This window comes from Nilaparvata lugens, chromosome 1, assembly GCF_014356525.2.
Source record: "Nilaparvata lugens isolate BPH chromosome 1, ASM1435652v1, whole genome shotgun sequence".
In the NCBI taxonomy this organism is placed as follows: domain Eukaryota; kingdom Metazoa; phylum Arthropoda; class Insecta; order Hemiptera; family Delphacidae; genus Nilaparvata; species Nilaparvata lugens.
Genome location: NC_052504.1, coordinates 96,676,362 through 96,698,804, shown reverse-complemented (window position 1 = coordinate 96,698,804; position 22,443 = coordinate 96,676,362). Strand labels below are relative to the sequence as shown.

General features: G+C 35.5%; 2 protein-coding genes across 2 annotated transcripts in view; one reads left to right on the top strand and one right to left on the bottom strand.

Annotated features, from left to right (window-relative positions):
- Positions 1–22,443, top strand: part of LOC111059864 (protein pinocchio) — a 384,086-nt gene that overhangs the window by 162,363 nt on the left and 199,280 nt on the right. The gene's annotated exons all lie outside the window — the stretch shown is intronic.
- Positions 2,974–22,443, bottom strand: part of LOC111056640 (protein CLP1 homolog) — a 30,550-nt gene continuing 11,080 nt past the window's right edge. Inside the window, exons 4-8 of the mRNA XM_039419689.1 lie at positions 20,764–20,937; positions 17,873–18,063; positions 11,209–11,452; positions 6,096–6,189; positions 2,974–4,168 (exon numbers count right to left, since the gene is read on the bottom strand). Coding sequence (XP_039275623.1) covers positions 4,057–4,168; positions 6,096–6,189; positions 11,209–11,452; positions 17,873–18,063; positions 20,764–20,937 — 815 coding nt within the window. The 3' untranslated portion in view covers positions 2,974–4,056. The remainder of the gene's footprint in view (positions 4,169–6,095; positions 6,190–11,208; positions 11,453–17,872; positions 18,064–20,763; positions 20,938–22,443) is intronic.

Below are 22,443 nucleotides of genomic sequence, written 5' to 3'. Positions count from 1 at the left end.
GACCTCAATGGAATCAATTTTACAGGCACATGAACGAATATGACAATTTTATCAAATAATAGAATAAGAATATGACAAAATAAGAATATATATATAAGAATATGACAGATTTATCAAAATAATATCAGATTTATACTAGCAGGTTTATTTTTAAGGGTCTAATTGAAAACTGAGCTACTGAAATCTTGAAGAATTTAAAATATACCTCCTATAACCATCCTTGGAAAATTAACAATCTATATCCAAAATTTCAAATTAATCAATCCAGTAGATCAGACGTGATCTTGCGGCATTTGTGAAATTCCTATCCTGTAGGTGTAAGTTGAGCCTTATAAGTGCTCAACACTTAGACCAGTCGACTCTGCGACTGTCACCATTTGGAAACACATGCTCTCGACTGGAGTCGAGTCTCTTCTCGACCTGAGTCGCGTAGATGTGAGTTGAGCCTTATAAGTGCTCAACACTTAGACCAGTCGACTCTGCGACTGTCACCATTTGGAAACACATGCTCTCGACTGGAGTCGAGTCTCTCTCGACCTGAGTCGCGTAGGTGTAAGTTGAGCCTATAAGTGCTCAACACTTAGACACTCAGACCAGTCGACTCTGCGACTGTCACCATTTGAAAACACATGCTCTCGACTAGAGTCGAGTCTCTTCTCGACCTGAGTCGCGTAGGTGTAAGTTGAGCCTTATAAGTGCTCAACACTTAGACCAGTCGACTCTGCGACTGTCACCATTTGGAAACACATGCTCTCGACTGGAGTCGAGTCTCTTCTCGACCTGAGTCGCGTAGGTGAGCCTTATAAGTGCTCAACACTTAGACACTCAGACCAGTCGACTCTGCGACTGTCACATTTGAAAACACATGCTCTCGACTAGAGTCGAGTCTCTTCTCGACCTGAGTCGCGTAGGTGTAAGTTGAGCCTTATAAGTGCTCAACACTTAGACACTCAGACCAGTCGACTCTGCGACTGTCACCATTGAAAACACATGCTCTCAACTAGAGTCGAGTCTCTTCTCGACCTGAGACGCGTAGGTGTAAGTTGAGCCTATAAGTGCTCAACACTTAGACCAGTCGACTCTGCGACTGTCACCATTTGGAAACACATGCTCTCGACTGGAGTCGAGTCTCTTCTCGACCTGAGTCGCGTAGGTGTAAGTTGAGCCTTATAAGTGCTCAACACTTAGACACTCAGACCAGTCGACTCTGCGACTGTCACCATTTGAAAACACATGCTCTCGACTAGAGTCGAGTCTCTCTCGACCTGAGTCGCGTAGGTGAGCCTTATAAGTGCTCAACACTTAGACACTCAGACCAGTCGACTCTGCGACTGTCACCATTTGAAAAACATGCTCTCGACTGGAGTCGAGTCTCTTCTCGACCTGAGTCGCGTAGGTGAGCCTTATAAGTGCTCAACACTTAGACACTCAGACCAGTCGACTCTAGTCTCCGCGACTGTCACCATTTGAAAACACATGCTCTCGACTAGAGTCGAGTCTCTTCTCGACCTGAGTCGCGTAGGTGTGAGTTGAGCCTAAATGTCATACCTTGAAGTGCTCGAAACTAGTCGTGTTTATATAAAAATATTACAAGGGTGAAAGTTCGAGGGTGAGTCAATTATTATCCGCAATGTAGGTGTATTTCTGTTCATGTGTATTCACTGTTAATTTGCGTTAATGATGCATTTTTTGCTTATTTGTGCTTATATCTACAGTAACTATGTTACCCAATAATAATTTAGTTACTGTACTTATATCTAGGCTAGTTTCAAACGGCTGTTTTTATTCCATCATCACTGACATGTTGTTAATTATGGCCGCTCAACTTGTCATTTGCACCAACGTTCAGTGAACCGTTTTCCGAGGTCGGAAGATTATCAGGGGAAATTCATAAAAAAATGTCAGTGTTATACGGGAATAGTAAAAGTAAATTAGTATGGCTTTTGTTGGTGGGGAGTCCCTTGCGGAAAGGTCCCACCGCCTGAATATATAATTTAAGCCATAGTTGGGCCTTAAGACTGTCATACTTCAGCCAGGACCGACAGTTTAACGTGCCCATCCGATAACACGGGACAAGAATAGTGTTTTACCATAACTGAGTGTTTATGAATGAAATTTAATAATTTTGTCCACTCTACTACCACGAAAAACGGTTGATCCAACTAATTGGGTATAATTGTGGATTTAAGTGAAATTTTTAATATTTTTGACGATTGTGGAGGAAGATTTTTGTTTGGATTTGTATTTTGAAATTGATTAATGTGATAGATTCAAAATTGTAGTAGATACGTTTTTTTTGGACTCAAAATAGTGTGTGAATTGAGTTATCATTTTACATAACCTCTAGACTGTGTATTCCAAATTAAGGTTTAGAGCAGTTTTGGGCGAATGACTGTTGTTTTTACCTGGATTGTATTCTTGTATAGCTTATGAATAATAATAATAGTATTCGTATGGCTTTTGTTGGTGGAGAGTCCCTTGCGGGAAGGTCCCACCGCCTGAATATATAATTTAAGCCGTCAATGGGCCTTACGACTGTCATACTTCAGCCGGGACCGACAGTTTAACGTGCCCATCCGATAACACGGGAGTGATCTGGTTAAAAAACTTTTGGTATTGAGAGGGTTTGAACCCTGGATCTCTATGCTGCTACGCAAGCACTCTATCCACTAGACCACGGATCACTCCATAATAAGATAATAGTTATAATCTTATTTGGTGCACATGAATAGTGCAGCTGCCATAATTAACAGCATGCCAGTGATGATGGAATAGAAGTAGCTGTTTGAAACTAGCCTAGATATAATCACAAATGAACAAAGAATACATCATCAATGCAAATCAACAGTCCAACCAACATAAAAAATACACCTATATTGCGAATAATAATTGACTCACCCTCGTAATTAATTAAACACTCAAATAGAACTATGAAAATACTTTATTTCACATGGTCATTACAAAGATGTTTGCGGAACTTTACAAAATGAACAATACTCTTGGAAAAAACTAAAACAGTACCAACAAGCATAAAAAGTATAATTATAGATTGTTTATTCTAGTTCAAGACAAAATGGAATAACACAAATCTCCAGTACAAGTAACAGAATACAAAATAAATAACACAAATGTCCAGTTTCACGAGCATCCAATCAAATTTAACCACCGTAGGATAATGGCCTCAATCGGAATCAATTTTACAGGCACATGAACGAATATGACAATTTTATCAATAACAAATGCAAAATGCAATAACACAAATCTCCAGTACAAGTAACAGAATACAAAATAAATAACTCAAATGTCCAGTTTCACGAGCATCCAATCAAATTTAACCACCGTAGGATAATGTCCTCAATCGGAATCAATTTTACAGGCACATGAACGAATATGACAATTTTATCAAATAATAGAATAAGAATATGACAAAATAAGAATATATATAAGAATATGACAGATTTATCAAAATAATATCAGATTTATACTAGCAGGTTTATTTTTTAAGGGTCTAATTGAAAACTTGAGCTACTGAAATCTTGAAGAATTTAAAATATACCTCCTATAACCATCCTTGGAAAATTAACAATCTATATCCAAAATTTCAAATTAATCAATCCAGTAGATCAGACGTGATCTTGCGGCATTTGTGAAATTCCTATCCTGTACTTGTATGGGCCGATTCTTTCCTTCATTATATTATTATAGATTATTATTTCGATCAAAATTGTTTTCTTATATTGTGCTTTGTGAAAAATTCAAGTTTATTTAATATTAAGGTGGAATAAAACGATATTGTCAGTTCCACATAATTTATTTGAGCCAAACTTTAGTTTCAATGCACTAAGGCATCATCTTTTTATTTCACCGTAATATGGAGAAATTCCACAATATCTCTGATTATAGTGTGAATTTTATTTAATATTATTGTAGTCTAAGACATTAGACTCGTTATTTCTAGTAGTATTGGTTCCAATAGATGACGCCATTTGACTGTGGTTAAATTCAATTGGATTTGTCGAGCAACTGACCAAGTTGTTTGTTGAAAATGGTAATTAATCAGTGGTTATCCATGAACTGTAAGTCGCATAGGATGAGAAGGGTGTCCGGTAGAGGTCGTGGTTGTGGAGATAGAATGGTCAGCGTTTGTTTATCTGTGTCTACACCGGTCCTAAATCACAACAAAAATCAAGTTGGTGACATTTTGCAGAAATATGAAGACATTATGATCTGAAAAATATATAGAGGACCACAAGTTACAAGGAAAAGCTTGGTTTCTCATAAGGCCGCTGCAATGTCAAGTATTTGTAAACATACAGGTCCACAAGTTACAAGGGGAAGCTTGGTTTCTCATAAGGCCGCTGCAATGTCAAGTATTTGTATACATACAAGTAAACAAGTTACAAGGAAAAGCTTGGTTTCTCATAAGGCCGCTGCAATGTCAAGTATTTGTATACATACAAGTCCAAAAGTTACAAGGAAAAGCTTGGTTTCTCATAAGGCCGCTGCAATGTCAAGTATTTGTATACATACAGGTCCACAAGTTACAAGGAAAAGCTTGGTTTCTCATAAGGCCGCTGCAATGTCAAGTATTTGTATACATACAGGTCCACAAGTTACAAGGAAAAGCTTGGTTTCTCATAAGGCCGCTGCAATGTCAAGTATTTGTATACATACAAGTCCACAAGTTACAAGGAAAAGCTTGGTTGCTCATAAGGCCGCTGCAATGTCAAGTATTTGTATACATACAGGTCCACAAGTTACAAGGAAAGCTTGGTTTCTCATAAGGCCGCTCCAATGTCAAGTATTTTTTGTGACTCAACTATCTATGCCAGCAATATCAAAGGTCATACAAATTACATTGGTAACTATTAAAAAAAATGATACTATAAGTGTTTGTACATGTTTGACAAATAAATATCTTACAAAAAGATCTAACTACAAAAATAAGATAGTCACATGTTTGCTTGGTATTGGTCGGGAGGCATCAGAAGCCCTCATAAACTCGCCTTATATGCAGCACTCTGAACATTATAATAAGTAATTTAAAAACTTTAGGAGATACTCCAACATAATACTATAGTAATCTTTAATGAAAAAAACCCACGACATCATGCTCTATTTATAAAAAAAACTATTAATTATTTTTTTTTATCTTTATATATTTCCAATATTGTAATAATTAAGTGAGAATAATATTAAGGCAGGATTTTTTATTTTACAGTTATTATAGATGAGAATTCTTCCCCCACACACGGACCAATAGTCTATGTGGGGAAATAATTATTTCCTGAAAATATTTATTATTGAATTGTAATGTAAATGTTTTATTAATGTATTTTTTATGGTAATAAATTGTATTGAATTGAATACAATTGGTAGATGTGGAAGAGAATTTCTGGTTTGAATTTTTTGTCGGTTTAATAACATACTCCAATATCAATTCTATTACAATCATGTAGAGCACACAAATTACGCTCAGAGGAATTTTGAATATTGTACATTTTAATTGTTACAAACGGAAGATATTAAATTAAGTCATAAAATTTGATTTTTTCTTGAAATTTGACTCATTTTTGAAAAATTATAACTCATTACTCATTCAAGATAGAGAGCTCCAAATGATATCTTTTTATTGAAAAGTTTTATAATCTAAAAAAATGCGACAGCGAATTATTCTGTCCGATGACTTGATTTAGAGGAAATAGCTGAAAACTGAAAAATGATCGAGAATACGAGGTTTTTCGGCCACCCTGAATCTAATACAAGAAAATGTTGCTTGCAAAATTGGTTCTGAACTTCTCTTAAGGTGCGTACAGATATAACACGCTCCGCAATCGCTCCACGCACGCTCCGCAATCGCTCCGATCATGAACGTTACGGGAGATGTTAGCTCTTCTCGCGTTCCACTCTTGCTCCCCGGTCGATCATCAATCGATCTGCTCGAGTGACGTTCGATAGCGGAGCAGAGCGAAGTCTGTACGCACCTTAATGCATCCAAACAATATATTTAAAAAACACAACTACAATATATATTGCAAGCTCATCACCTTTTTCATGTCAATCTTGACTGGACTAACAATGAATGCAATACTTACACACAAACGAAACCGGCCACATTGGAATTGATGACATCTTCTTCTGCCGAAGATGCAAAACTGACAGCTAGTAAATGGTGTAAAAGATTCAAACCTGCGAACAAAACAGAATAAATTTAGTTTACTAAATAAGTTTTCAGCCGTTTATCTGATAAATTTGGTGATAGGAGAAGAATTCCTGCAATGTTGAACGTTTTTTGATAACTGTAACATGAGTCGCTGTTTACACACTTACCGATTCAAAACTATAATCATATTTTGTTGAATTGGGTTTTATTTATAATGGATGTTAAACAGTTTTGAGTGATTCACACTTTCGACAATTATCGTGACGACATCCAGAATGTCCTTAGATATAGAGAGGTCCACGATATAATGGCAGTGGAGGAAGATAGCAAAAGAACGTTGCCGATCCTCTGTCTTGTCAATGCCTCCTATAGACGGTAGCTGATACAGGTTTAATGATGTAATATTAACGGTTCATTCTCGTTTTATATAATCAATCCTATTTTATTAAACAAGAAATTATATTTTCCTACAGATACCTTGAAAAGTGACCATTTTTGCACTGATTGCAGGCCGCAAAGAATCACTTTTCCGCACTAGTGCGCAAAGTGAGTACTTTGCGTACTCCAGATTTGCAACATGGCAACACAAAAATAGTTAGTAGGTTATATGGAGCACCAGTGCAGCAAAATCAAAATGAAGTTGGTAACACTCATAGTGAGGCCCACGTTATAATGGCAGAGGAGAACAGCGTTGCCTTGCCATTATGTGCCTTGATTATAGTCATTTCAATGCTTACATAACATAAACCTCCTTCAACCAGTCACATACATTTTCAATTGAATCACTAATCATTATAATTCAATTATTATTATTCAATTTTAAATAAATTAAGGTTTTTATTAATAATAAAATTACACAGAAAAACATTTGATGGATTTCAGGGAATTTTACCCATAATTATCCACTTTTCTTATTCAATGGTAACTGTAGGAAAAATTTAATGTGAAATACGTGCGCAAAGTTCGTTTGCTGCATTCAAGAAACCATTCCGCCCTCGCCTACGGCTCGGGCGTAAACGTTTCTTTCGGTGCAGCAAACTGTCACTTTGCGCACTAGTTGCACAAATAACTATTTTCAATGAATTCTAATGATTAAGATGAAATATTTTGTTAATTAATTACTAATTCTACATTGTTAAAAGACAATAAGGCAACAGAGCAAAGCGAGAAAGAGATAGCGTTATCTGCTTTGTTGAATGATAGACAAGGATAGCAATCCATTGCAAATCAAACACTGCTTTTATAACGTGGACCACACTATACACGATAACCGGCCTATACCTTCAATGAGTGTGAAAACTGTTCCGTTTGAATTCATTTTATTTCGACTGCCACAACACCGGGCTAGAATCGGAACAATACATGACGGTCGACAATCGGTGAGAGTGAAAACGGTCATTGAATTCCTTTATTAACAAGTAGAAGGTAACCCGTGTTCTGCAATGGTCTAATTAAAAACTTGACAAACTGAAATCTTGATAAATTTAAAATAGGCCTATAACCATCCTCGGTAAATTAAGAATCTATATGCAAAATTTCAAGATAATCAGTCCAGTAGTTCAGACGTGATGATGCGTCATTCGTGAATTTCCTATCCCGTGCGTGTATAAGCCAATTCAAATTCAAATTTTATTTATTCAAACTCACAATATTCACATTCAGAATCAATAAGAAAAACAAAACACACAGCTCAGTAAGATTTCTTCCCTTTATCTGTATAATAAGAGAGAGTAGGGTTGTGTTTGTTCGTATCAAAACATGTCAACTTGAGGATTGCATACCGGAAAAACAGGAATGATTTAGATCCCCAAATTTTGCACATGGATACTGAAAATATCAATCTCGTGCACCTTGAAGCCCAAATTTCAATTTTCCTTCTTGATTTTTCAGAATTGATGTTTAAATTTCATTCATGAGACATAAATTTAAAATCTACATACTATATGTTATTATGGAAACACTTCACTCACATGGGCTACTTTTTAACAAATTAATAAAAACAATATAAAAATCTTGTAGTAGATTTTTATGTTGTTTTTATTAATTTGTTAATATAGAACTACAATTTAAAGAGACTAACTTTTCGAAACAGATGGTTAAAATTGGTAACTAAATTAATAACCATTCCAATTTTGTCAGGTTGACATAAAGTTGAGGAAGGTTTCTAAACAAGATTTGAGTTCTGTCACTTTATTATGTATGTGTACCAAGTTGAAAAATTTATCTATACTATAATAAAGGAAAGAACTGGCTTATAAACGTACGGGATGGGAAAATGATGTTTGACGCATCATCACGTCTGACTACTGGACTGATTAACTTGAAATTTTGCATATAATATAGATTCTTAATTAACCGAAGATGGTTCTAGGCCTATTTCGAACTCTTCAAGATTTCATTACGTCAAGTTTTCAGTTTTAAAATAGACCCTTGCGGAGCACGGGTTACTTGCTAGTTGACCGAGCGAAGTGAGGTCTAAGATTCAAGTCGACTGTTTGGGCATTTCTCTTAATGTTTATATGTTGCGCATTCACGGTGAAACGCGGTAATAGATTTTCATGAAATTTGTCAGGTATGTTCATTTTTAAATTGCGCGTCGACGTAATGAATTGCAATTCAAGATGGCGGCTAAAATGGCGGAAATGTTGTCAAAAACAGGGTTTTACGTGATTTTCTCGGAAACGGCTCCAACGATTTTGATCAAATTCATACCTAAAATAGTCATCGATACGCTCTATCAACTGCCACAAGTCCCATATCTGTAAAAATTTCAGGAGCTTCGCCCCATCAATTCAGATATATTCCCAATTATCAGGCTTCAGATACAATTGAAACGAAAAAAATCAAGTGGAGTAGATTGAGCATGAAAATCTCTACAATTAATGTTCAGTAACATTTTCACCTAAAATTGAAAATAAGCTTTAAATTCGAGAAAATGTGATTATTAAATTGCAAATTATTGTTGATTCTATTAAATCATTCACTATGAAGAGATAGCAGACCTCATGTGTATCTCCAGCGTTATTGCCCTGTCACCAGCTGGCTCAAATCTTTGAATAGTAGACTTGAGATGCCTGGGAACACTAGCGTCAGGTGATCAATTTTCATAACAGCAAAGAAAGTTGTGTGAGTGCGCCACACCAGATTTTTTTCCTTTTATATTATCCTTGAAATGCAAAATTTCCAAAAACCTTGTATATACGTCGACGCGCAATTAAAAGAGGAACATACCTGTTAAATTTCATGAAAATCTATTACCGCGTTTCGCCGTAAATGCGCAACATATAAACATTTAAACATTAAGAGAAATGTCATACCGTCGAAAGATACCCAAGAAAGGTTGCTCTGCAGATTGTGTAAACTGGAGAGGGGTAACACTGCTCTCAGTGCCTAGTAAAGTGCTAGCAAGAGTAATCCTAAACAGGATAAAGGATTCTGTTGAAAGGAAAATACGGAGAGAACAAGCTGGTTTTAGGAAGCACCGTAGCTGTGTAGATTTAATAAACACACTGAGGATAATTTTAGAGCAAAGTGTTGAATGGCAGAGCACTGTTTACCTGGCTTTCATCGATTTCGAAAGAGCTTTTGACTCAGTTAACAGAAGAGTGATGTGGAGTACACTGATTAATTATGGCATCCCACAGAAGATGGTGAGCATTCTGAGAAATATGTATGAGGATTGTGAGTGCCGTGTCCTCCATGCAGGAAGTTTGAGTGAACCCCTACCTGTCACTTCTGGAGTCCGTCAAGGCTGTGTGTTGTCTCCCACGTTATTCTTGCTGGTTTTGGACAGTGTGATGAGAAGAGCTGGTGGAGGTAGGAGAAGAGGGATACCTTGGGGCCTAAGAGGGCGGCTAGAGGATCTGGACTTTGCTGATGATATATGTCTACTGGCACAGCGCTTTACTGACATGCAAGAAAAGCTGAGAAATATTTCAAATGAGTAATAAAGGCCGGCTTGCAGATAAATGCTAGAAAGACAAAGGAAATGAGAGTAAATGCAAGAACAGACATGCCTTTGAAAATGGGCGACTCCAATATCGAGCTGGTAGAGTCCTTTTTATACTTGGGTAGTATGGTCACTGTAGAAGGAGGAGCTGATCAAGATGTAAAGAGTCGAATCAAGAAAGCAAACGGAGCTTTATACAATTGAGGCCAATTTGGGCAAATAAAAATATATCCAAAGCCACAAAGATTCGACTCTTTAATAGCAATGTAAAATCAGTCCTCTTATATGGATGTGAAACCTGGAAGGTGACTACAGTGACCTCTAAAATGTTACAAGTATTTGTAAATAGATGTTTGCGTCGCATAATGGGCATCAGATGGCCAGAGGTTATCAGCAACGAAGCACTATGGGAGTCTACCTGTCAGGATCCAATCCAAATGCAGATAAAAAGAAGGAAATGGAGATGGATTGGGCACACGTTACGCAAGGAAGAAGGTGCCATTGAAAAAGACGCATTGGACTGGAATCCTCAAGGACACCGTGCAAGAGGACGCCCAAAAATCACGTGGAAGCGTACCATCCAGACAGAAATTGGGAAAGCCGGCAAAACGTGGTTGGAGGTGAAGGCGTTAGCACGCGACAGAGTTGGATGGAGGACATTCTCGGAAGCCCTATGCTCCTCAAGGAGCGACAGGAACTAAGTCAAGTCAAGTAAGTCATACCGTCGACTTGAATCTTAGACCTCACTTCGCTCGGTCAATAATACTACCCGATCAAAAACATCGAACATCTTGAAAATGTATCTTCCCATCAACGTTGTAGATAGTTGCAGCCAGAACTGATAACAGCGCTCACACTCATATTCCAGGACGACACGTCACGGTACGATAGGTCTATGTCTACAGCTACGACAGAAAGCTCTATGTTTATTTAGGATTTTTTCTATACATTTTTAATTTATAACTTATTTATTAATTTTTGAGAAAACATAACAACAGGTCAATGTAACTTACTGAGCGCGAGGTCTACTGTTCACAGAACTACTAGTTATAAACATACTATTATTATTATTATTTATTCATAAATTCACACTGACCTGGCTGCACAGCCACCAGCTTAGTCATATTGTCCTCGGCCTTCATGCCGAGCGGCATGCAGGAGTCGGGGAGCGAGGGTGCGCCTATCTTGAAGATCTTGAGGTCAGCCCACTTCACGTCGAACGAGTGCGGGTGCAGGCTCGGCCCCCCTATCTCCCTAGCTCCACCACCCGCTCCGTAGAAGTACTCGCGAATCCGCTTGTCACGCGCCTCCTGCCGATAGCTCTGGCTTCGTTCCACCACCTGTAATCGAAATTCAAATTTACAAAAATCAAATCAAAATCATTTTGCAGAAAACATTTAACTATAAACTAATTCAACTATTAACTAGCAGTAAACGTTACTGAATTACAGATGTTACTGAATTATTCTTTGTAGTACTGTTAGCAGTAAACCTTGTGCAGTTTCTTTGTCAAAGTTATAGGACCAATAGTGAAAGATTTAAGTCAGGGCAGTGAGCTCTACTTGGATACAAAAATGAGTTGGACTACTATATTCAGAGTAGGTTCACATAACTACTCGTACAGTGTTCCCCATAAGAGACATCATGCGTTCTGGACCTCACTTTATGTATTTTGACGTTGCTATACAGGATGTTTACGAATTCCCTACCAATACTCTAGTATATTGTTCCTGGGTAAAAAACATATCTAAATATCATATTTAAATTGTCCGGATGTCTTCAGTTACTCACACAGCGGCCATTTTGCTTTTTTCACTTATTATTTTTAAATAATGGTTAAACATACGAAATTGAAACTTTCCACAATCATTTATAACAACTAGACAAAGCTAGAAAAAATTATGATAATTTTTCAAATTCATAAAACAAAATGGCGGCCATTTAAGATGTTGTTTCTTAAATAACTCTCAGAAACCGTTGGTTTTACAAAAAATTTACAAGTATAACTTTTTGTAGTAAATTTAATTGCCTATCGATTAGTATCAGATTTTTTAAGATTGTACCAATATTAACTGAGATATGGCAGTCTTAGTGATAGGTGACCACTGAAAGTTTGTTGCAGTGCAAACCAAGGCATGCTGATAGAGTCGCCTCAATGATGCAACAATCTCTATTTGCATTAAATGTTATTAGTCTGCGATTTTAGGTCATTTCAAACAATAAAATAACCTTGTTGGTTATCCATCTTGTTTTCACTATTATTATAACTATTGTATTTTAATATAACTTTAAAGTGAAAAAACACTCACATTCTTTGGTGTGAAAGAAACATCTGTTTGGCTTGAGAATGTGCAATACCAGCACGAAATGGTCGCCACACCAAAGAATGTGTATTTTCACTTTAAAGTTATATTAAAATACAATATTTATAATAAAATAACGTTACATAACCCTCTAAAGATGGGTCACCAACCACTAAAGCTGCCATATCTCAGTTAACATTAGTCCAATCTTAAAAAAATCTCATACCAATCAATAGGAAATAAAATTTACTAAAAAAAGTTATTCTTGTGAAGTTTTTGTAAAACCAACGGTTTCTGAATTATTTAAGAAACAAAATTTTAAATGGCCGAAATTTTGTTTTATGGATTTGAAAAATTATCATAATTTTTTCTAGCTTTGTATAGTTGTTATAAATGATTGTGGAAAGTTTCAATTTCGTATGTTTAACCATTATTTAAAAATAATAAGTGAAAAAAGCAAAATGGCCGCTGTGTGAGTAACTGAAGACTTCCGAACTATTAAAATAAGATATTTAGATGTTTTTTACCCAGGATCAATATACTAGAGTATTGGTAGGGAATTCGTAAACATCCTGTATAGCAACGTCAAAATACATAAAGTGAGGTCCAGAACGCATGATGTCTCTTATGGGGAATACTGTACGAGTTGTTATGTGAACTCTTATTCATGTTATGTGAACCTACTCTGAATATAGTAGTCCAACTTATTTTTGTATCTCCAAGTAGAGCTCACTGCCCTGACTTAAATCTTTCACTATTGGTCCTATAACTTTGACAAGGAAACTGCACAAGGTTTACTGCTAACAGTACTACAAAGAATAATTCAGTAACATCAGAGACGAATAATGTAAGGGTATGATCACATGGATTCATGTGCAAGCTTGGTCAAGCATGACCAAGCGCACAATGAGAAACAAAATCTGAGCAATAGGAACATTCACACTGAACGCGTGCTCTTGCTGGTTGCGTTCAGTATGAGCAGCCACAGACACGTCACAACGTGTTTCAAGGTCCTTTCAAGATTTTGTTTATCGGCTCATATACAGTATAACCAAGCATACTCTTGCACTATCGTTCATCTATGGTATTATTGTGTACATTCTGGGAATAAGGTGAATTGATCCAAGTGGTAAATTTTGACTAGCGGTAAAAAGTTCCGCGTCCCATGGGAGCAATTTTAACAGAGAATGTTCCAAAGTGAATCAACGTAACCTACTTTTTACTTTCCTTGCCCTACTACCATAGGTAAGGAAAGTATTGTTTTCCAAAAAAAATTAAGGTACCCCAATTTTAAGTTTTCTATACGTTTCAAGGTCCCCTGAGTCCAAAAACATGATTTTTGGGTGTTGGTCTGTGTGTGTGTGTGTGTCTGTGTGTGTGTGTGTGTATGTGTGTGAACACGATAACTCCATTCCTAATTGACCGATTGACTTGAAATTTTAAACTCAAGGTCCTTATACCATGAGGACCCGACAATAAGAAATTCAATAAAATTCAATTCAAGATGGCGGATAATTACTAAAAACCACGTTTTTCACGATTTTCTCAAAAACGGCTCCAACGATTCTCTTCAAATTCATACCATGGATAGCTATTTATAAGCCCTATCAACTGACATGAGTCTCATTTCTGGGGAAATTGCAGGAGCTGCGTAATATTCTCGAGAAAAATGGCGGATAATTACTGAAAAACCATGTTTTTCACGATTTTCTCAAAAATTACTCGACTGATTTATTTCAAATTCATACTCTGTATAGTTATTTATCAGCTCCATCAACTGGCATGAGTCTCCTTCCTGGGAAACTAATGGGGGGTTCACCCCATCCTTGAGAAATGGACTTTGTAACCTCCTTCTCGTGCATGAGGTAGGTAGGTAGGTAGAGCAGTCTATAAAAATAACACATAGTCGAGATATTTCATCTGTAGAACAGCTGTTTTGACGACTTTTAAAAAAATCATGGGATTTCACAATTTACACAAAGGAAAAAGTACTCTGAAAACAATTATATACACACATATACAACAGTAGTCTGATCGTAGTTTCAAATAATTATGTTGCCGCCAATCGTCATTATGTTATTTCTCTAAATTATTGTCGTTTAAGAATGAGGCTCACAGTTCAATGAGCAAGGAAAGTTGTGTGAGTGTACCACACCAGATTTTTGGACTTACTTCTATCACTAGTAGTTCTGTGAAAAGTAGACCTCACGCAGTATTCTCATCCACAAGTACCTGATTGGAACTATAGACCTTATGGAAATACAGCAATAGACTGGCTTCTCCACACATCTGTGTAATCACTTGTCAGCTGATTTATGATGAATAATAAATTCTATAGTCTGATTTTTACTCTAATATTGGCGTATGAAGGAGGCTCCTTTTTCCTTTCATATTATTCTTGAAATGCAAAATTTCCAAAAACCTTGTATATACGTCGACACGCAATTAAAAAAGGAACGTACCTGACAAATTTCATGAAAATCTATTACCGCGTTTCGCCGTAAATGCGCAACATATAAACATTCAAACATTTAAACATTAAGAGAAATGCCAAACTGTCGACTTGAATCTTCAAGTCGCTCGGTCAATCATTGTGTACGTTCTGGGAACACGGTAGATTGATCCAAGTGGTAAATTTTGATTAGCGGTAAAAAGTTCCGCGTCTCATGGGACCAATTTTAATGTTCCAAAGTGAAGCAACGTAGCCTAATTTTTGGACATACTTCTATCAAAATTCGGAAAGGGAAAAGTTTTGGGCTAGGCCTTTTGGTCCTTTTCTGATCAAGTATTTGATTTTTGTAATATAGGATGTGAATAAATAAATGAATGAAAACCAGTTACCAGTAAATGAATCCTGCCTCGCACTCTGACCGCGGTGCATTCAGAATGTACCACAATCAAAGAGCTGTGGTCGATAGGATAAACTAACTGCGCATGCGCAGATAGATTGTTGGTCTACCAAAGCAAAGCCACAGAATACATAACAAACAGAATGATGTTTGATAACCATTCGTTGAATGATTTCTTCTTTATAGAATATTTGCGAGTGATACTTACTTTTATACCCTCTAACTGCATATTACATGGGAAACCATAGTTGGCTAGATATTTTTCCTCCTTTCTTTCTTTTCAGCACACACCACCATGGAGCCTGTTTTTGTATTTTATTAGAAATTTATTTTTGATTGTGATTTTTTGTGTTTTCTTTTCTTTTATTGACCGAGAGAAGTGAGGTCAAAGATTCAAGTCGAAGGTTTGGCATTTCTCTTAATGTTTAAATGTTTATATGTTGCGCATTTACGGCGAAACGCAGTAATAGATTTTCATGAAATTTGACAGGTATGTTCCTTTTTTAATTGTGCGTCGACGTATATACAAGGTTTTTGAAAATTTTGCATTTCAAGGATAATATGAAATGAAAAAGGAGCCTCCTTCATACGCCAATATTAGAGTAAAAATCAGAATATAGAATTATTCATCATAAATCAGCTGACAAGTGATTACACAGATGTGTGGAGAAGCCAGTCTATTTCTGTATTTTCCGTAAGGTCTATAGTTTCAATCAGGTACTCTTGTGGATGAGAATACTGCGTGAGGTCTACTGTTCACAGAACTACTAGTATATATTGTGTTGATTTGAATAAACTATTGATTGATATTGATTGATTGATGACGTGGAAGAAGTGCACACTCCTCTAGAAGGTAAGTTTGAGAAGCAGGTTTTGTTCATTTACACAGCTAGTAAACGACAAATTATGGTGGAAACTAACATCAAAAGTGCATGCCAAAAGCTTGAACCTGAGATTTTGAAGTGACGTTCCATGGGAACAAGTAGTTTTGCATCAGCCACAATTTGCCACTGGAATTGAAACAGTTTTTTCGCCCCACTTGGATGTAATGAGCTGGTTTTCGTGCGTCATATGGAGGCCGAAAGTGATTGTTTTCTGACCAGGCCGGTAAAATTTTTACGGCCCTAGGGCTGTAAAATAACCTTGAAGTCAGCTGATTCTGATTTGATGTGAACGTGTTTACAAAATAGTTTATGAAACGGAATCAGTTTATGCTTCTAGAATTGAATAAAGTATTTGGCAATAAGATACTATCATTCTATTTGGATAAATGAAATACAAATAAGATATTATAAGCTATTCAAATTCAATTTTCAGAGTATAATAGAATCTAACCGAAACACAAATTAAAATACCTGAAATGACATTTTAAAAGTTGATAACTAACCATCCTAGACTTCATCCATGCTTCAGTTAACCTACACGTAAAGGTTAGACTACTCGTGCCGGTATAAATAATATTGAAAGGTTATTTTAGTATTATTTCCATTGAAATTACTCATTTTAAAAAGGATTTCTAATATTTTTAAAAGAAATTGGAATAGAATAACTACCAAATAACTTAATTTCTGTTGTTTTGAAATTCAGATTGTTGTATCACAGCTTTTTAAATTGGCCGCCATTTCAGGTTTGTATAAAAATAAAAATCTGATCTCAGTTATAAAAGCAAATTTTTGAATCAAATTATAAAAAAATATATTTTCCTACAGTTACCTTGAAAAGTGAGCATTCCTGCACTGGTTACAGAACGTGAAGAATCACTTTTCCGCTCTAGTGCGCAAAGTATTACTTTGCGTACTCTTAATACTTTGCATATTAACTTGCAGCCATCCCAATCAACTTTTGACATTTTTGGCGTATATTTTGAATGCGAATTCGTTCTATCTATATGTTTTCTGATTTTCAAATAAATAGAAATGGGAACTTATATTATAATATAATTATATTATAACTTAATATACATTTTGAATTTTATTAATTATTCATTATTCAAATAATGTTTTTTTCATTCATAAATTGATTGGTTGAAAAATTATTTAGAAATTAAGATTTACTCAAAATTATTCAAATTTTCAAATTGATTGGATTGATTTAATTTTTAATTTGAATAAATTATCGATTATTAATTTTTGATTGGATTATAAAGTTTAAAATAAATTTAAGTTGTTATTAATAACAAAATTATACAGACAAACAATTGATGGATTTCAGCCATCATTTAACCCATAATCAACCACTTCTCTTATTCAATGGTAACTGTAGGAAAAATATAATGTGAAATATGTGAACAAAGTTCCTCTGCTGCACTCAAGAAACCATTCCGCCCTCGCCTACGGCTCGTGCGTAAACGTTTCTTTCGGTGCAGCAAACTGTTACTTTGCGCACTAGTTGCTCAAATAACTATTTCTTGATTAATTTGACATTAAATTGATTATTTTATCAAGGAGATGATAATTATTATCAGATCAAATTAATGGGATGAATTGAGTAACAGCTGTGTACACTCAGTGGCAAAATGGAGAGACTTGGCAACGTTTTTCTCCTATCTTTCTTCACTACCATTATAACGTGGACCTCACTATAGTTAGCATATGAGTTGTGCACATACCCCGCCACTCTTGGGCAGCAGCACGACGCGCACAAAGCTGGGCAGATCGCGCACCAGTTCGTTGTAGAGCCGCTCCTGGTCGAGCACTAGCACCACGTCAACCTCGAACGCCTGAGCCGCGTGGCACAGATGCCGGTAACCGTCACCCTTGATCCATCCCGCCGTGTTCACTATTATGCCCGAAGTACTCGCTGCAACCAACAAAACCATTGATTCAAATTATTTATTTGCAATACATTATTTGAAAATTATTTATTATTCACAACATGTAAAGAATTTCTGCATTGTCACAATTCAACATATCAAGTTGAAGTTTCAAGCGCACAATAACGATGCTTCTGAGAGAGAATCAGAATAACTGCCATAATTTTCGCTAATATTCTATCATTATGAAAATATCACTCTTTATACATTATTTTTTCTTTATTTGCACATTCAAACTCATTTTATTCTTACTTACACCTTATTTTCAAAGTTTTTGCTGGCAGTTATCATTATCACCCTCATCCTATCATTCATATGAGACTGCATGCTCATCTCTCATCATCTTTGTAATAAGCACCTCTCCTTCATCACTTCATATATTCATTTTCACCATCAACTCTATTAAGGAATGTTTTAGAAGTAGTTTTCTAAGTATTATTTTCTGTTCTTTTCAAACGTTAGTTTTAGTATCTTTTTTGGTTTTGATTGAACTGTATACTGTACTTATTGTTGTGTTAAGGAAACATATTTGGGTCATTACCTGTTGTTTCCGATGTGATATTGTGAATAAATAAATACATATCCTATTATATTAAGCGAGCAATTTGGTATTTTTATATCTGGTTACCTATTTATAATTTATTTATATCTGGCTATTTATGTTCAACGGATCTCGAAAACGGCTCTAACGATTTTCACGAAATTTGGAACATAGTAGGTTTATGGTATAAAAATTCGATTGCACTAGGTCTCATCCCTGGGAAAACTCGCTAAAAGAAGGACATGAAAAGGATAATTCATCCTTGGAAAAACAGATGATGATTTCTGTCGATAACAGAAGATGCGTGTGCCTGTGAGGGAGATCAGCTGTGTAACAATTAACTTACCGTAAGAAATCTAGAAATTTTAATTGACTCGATCAAAAAAACCTGATTTGTTGACATGAGATGGTACATCATAATATTCAAAATTAATCATTATTTTACAGTGATTAGCGAGTGTTATTTTGTTATCAATTGATATGTAAACAATCTAAATTAAAACTTCTATGTTTTCAAATATTTGGACTGAAAATTTGACCTGAATTCAAGTGTATGGAACATAACCCACTTTTTGGAATATTTATAGTGTATAAATCAAAATTCTGGGAAGAAACAGTTTTGGGCTGTGCCTGTTAGTCCTTACCCAATCATTTTAAAGAATTGAGTTCTGTTTATTAATAAATAAATAACGAGTGAAGCTCGGTGCCCCGATATTATTTATTTTAAAGAATGACACAGAATAACGGGAACTTTTTAAAACGCCATAAAACATTAGTGGGAAGGGCAAAAATGATTTTATTGAAACTAATGTAAAGTTCAAGACTTGCCATTTGAGAATTATTAATAGCATTTATCACTTTTTGACAATTATTTCTTTAATGTGGCTTCCTCCTGCACGAATACACCCCTTATATGCTAATACTGCACTCCTTGAAATCTGTGTTGAGATTCCTGAACGATTGCTGCAATATTTCAGCTCGGATATTGTTAATTTAATTTTGAAAACAATGATAAAACAATATCTTTGTCTGTCATAGAATGAATGCATGATTTAGCACATATAAAACAACAAAATGATTTTAGAGAATTTAGAGAATGAAAATGTGAAAAATTAGTTTCATCGCATGTTAAAACAATAGACAAAATTGATTGTTTCGAGCGCCATAGTGTGAAAAGATGCAACGTAGAAGCAGTAGGCTACTACTGTATTTTACTGTTTACTATGGTGAAGAAAGTCAGCCACGCCGTACCGCGTCGACTGTTTCCCCTTCCACAGCGTCAAATCGAATCGCAAATAAATAACAATATACATCAATGGATTCGCAATGAATGTGGCTACATCAATTATTTCACTAATTTTCTTCAGATTATTTGCTTCGAAGTTAATCGGAGAAAAAAAAATCAAATCGAAAAACCCCTAAATTTTTACATATATATTATTTTATCAAGGAAACTGTTTGATTTATTGAGAAAATGAATACGACTAATATTCTAGTCCATAATGTAACGAATCGAATGACATAATTATGATAGATTTTTTTCCGAGTAATGGTTACAGAGATAATTGATTTCCAGTTTGCTGTTTACTATGGCTAAGAGAGTCAGTCGCGCCGTTCCGCGTCGACTGTTTCCCCTTCCACAGCGTCAAATCGAATCGCAAATACATTAACAATATACATCAATGGATTTGCAATGACAGTGGCTACATTAAATATTTGGCTCATTTCCCTTTAAAACTACTTGTTTCGAAGTTAATCGAAGAAAACAAAAAAATCAAATCACAAAACCCCTAAATTTTTACATATATATTATTTATCAAGAAAACTGTTAATTTATTGGAAAAATGAATATAACTAATATTGTAGTCCATAACGTAACGAATCGAATGGCATATAATAGAACTGTTTCCGATCAATGGTTACAGAGATAATTGATTTCCCATGTTTACCTGGATTTTTCATTTTTTAGGGGGCTGGGGCGAAAAGCTCCAAGGGGATTTCTTGGGACTTTTGGGAGAATGACCCTCTGGGAGGGTTCTATCGATGGTGGGAAATTCAGCTTTTATTTAATTTTCGGATCGAAACTGCTTTTTTGGACCTTCATTGACTGGGCTATAATCGATATGATTTGGTCGACAGTGCGTACCTTTCTTGTTCGACTGGAGCCGCTCCTGTACGACCTCAGCCAGCCGGGATGTGATGATGTTGCAAAGTGTGATGTTGGATTGCATCTTGACGCTGCCGAAGTTGAACACCAGGGGCGCTTGTTGCGAGAAACCGCCTTCCTCTACCGAGGCTGGTCGCTCCACTAGCATTGCACCTACAACAAATCACACTAATTATTTCTTCGTTCAAGTATTTTGATAGGACTACTTCAAAGTTTGAATATGAAGAATTACTAGCAACCTTATATCAAATCAAATAATCTTTATTCACAAAATAAGTAAATACAGAAGCAGAGTCAAAAAATTGTGAATAAGCTATTCCTCACAAAGACAACAAGAGTCTGGGTGTGGACAATGAGTTCGGTGAACTGCATCATATATAATGCTATTATTATTATTCGCGTCTAGCTCCCATAGCGGAAGTTGCTAAGTACGTATTATCATATACGTACGACAATTATATATTAAAACCGTAATTGAATACCGTACTTGATAAAATATAAATCCCTTTTCCCTCGCACTTTCAATCCTTCCCCAATAATTGTATCTGTGGAACAATCGAAAAAGTCAATTTTCTAAAATATCTTGGAATAATAGTTGACAGTCACTTGAAATGGAACTTTCATGTACAACACATAATATCTAAATTAAAATACCAAATATACATTTTCTATAAAATTAATACTCTAAAGGATATCAAAATCATAAGAACCATATATCATGCATACGCTCACTCCTTGTTCCAATATGGAATAGAATTAGGGGGGGGGGGTACCTTTGACACGCACTTTAATAGAATATTTACCCTGCAAAAGCATTTATTAGAGCGCTCTAAAACGGCGTAGACTGTATCCAAGCAGGAATTTGTTTGTTGAATTTGGGGTTCCAACGCTACGACAGGTCTTTGTAGGGAAAATCATTACATATGCCAATAGAAATAAGCAGCATCTTACTTTGAATACACATTTACACAACCTTCGTCCGTCTGTACTCAATCCTTATACTCGAAACTTTACAAGATTAACTATAAATAAACATCAATTCACATACTTCATGGAATACTTTGCTAATATAGTCCCATATCACTTTATAAACAATAGAATAACAAAAAAACTAAGTAGTGAAAAAGAAGAGTGGGTAAAATCTAGAGTTTATTTCAAGATAAGTGTATGAAATGATAATTTTGTAATAACTGTAAGATCATAGTGTATAATACGTCTGTTATAGTACGTTTTTCTTGATTCTGTACTATGGGTATTATAGTATATATCCACTTTTAGTCTTGATTAATGTTATAATATTTGTAATTTTCAATCGCACTCACTGCTGGCGAACAAGTTCCACTTACGCCGGTAGTGCCTTTATATAAATTTACTTGTTTATAATATTATTTATAGTATCTATCATATTTTTAATGTAAGTACTGATTGTAAATGAAATTGTCAATAATTATCATTCAAGGCCCACTGCAAATAGATATGTCACACATCACACCAATATATAATGTTTAAGGAAGCAGTTGATCTATATAAGCACTAAAATAATAAACCTTATTTCGGACCACTTCCTCATAGACTCTAAGATTAGTAGAAAAACTAAACTAGAAATAAAAACCTGGGCATACAGTAATTTTATCTTTCATATCGACGATGAGTCGAGAT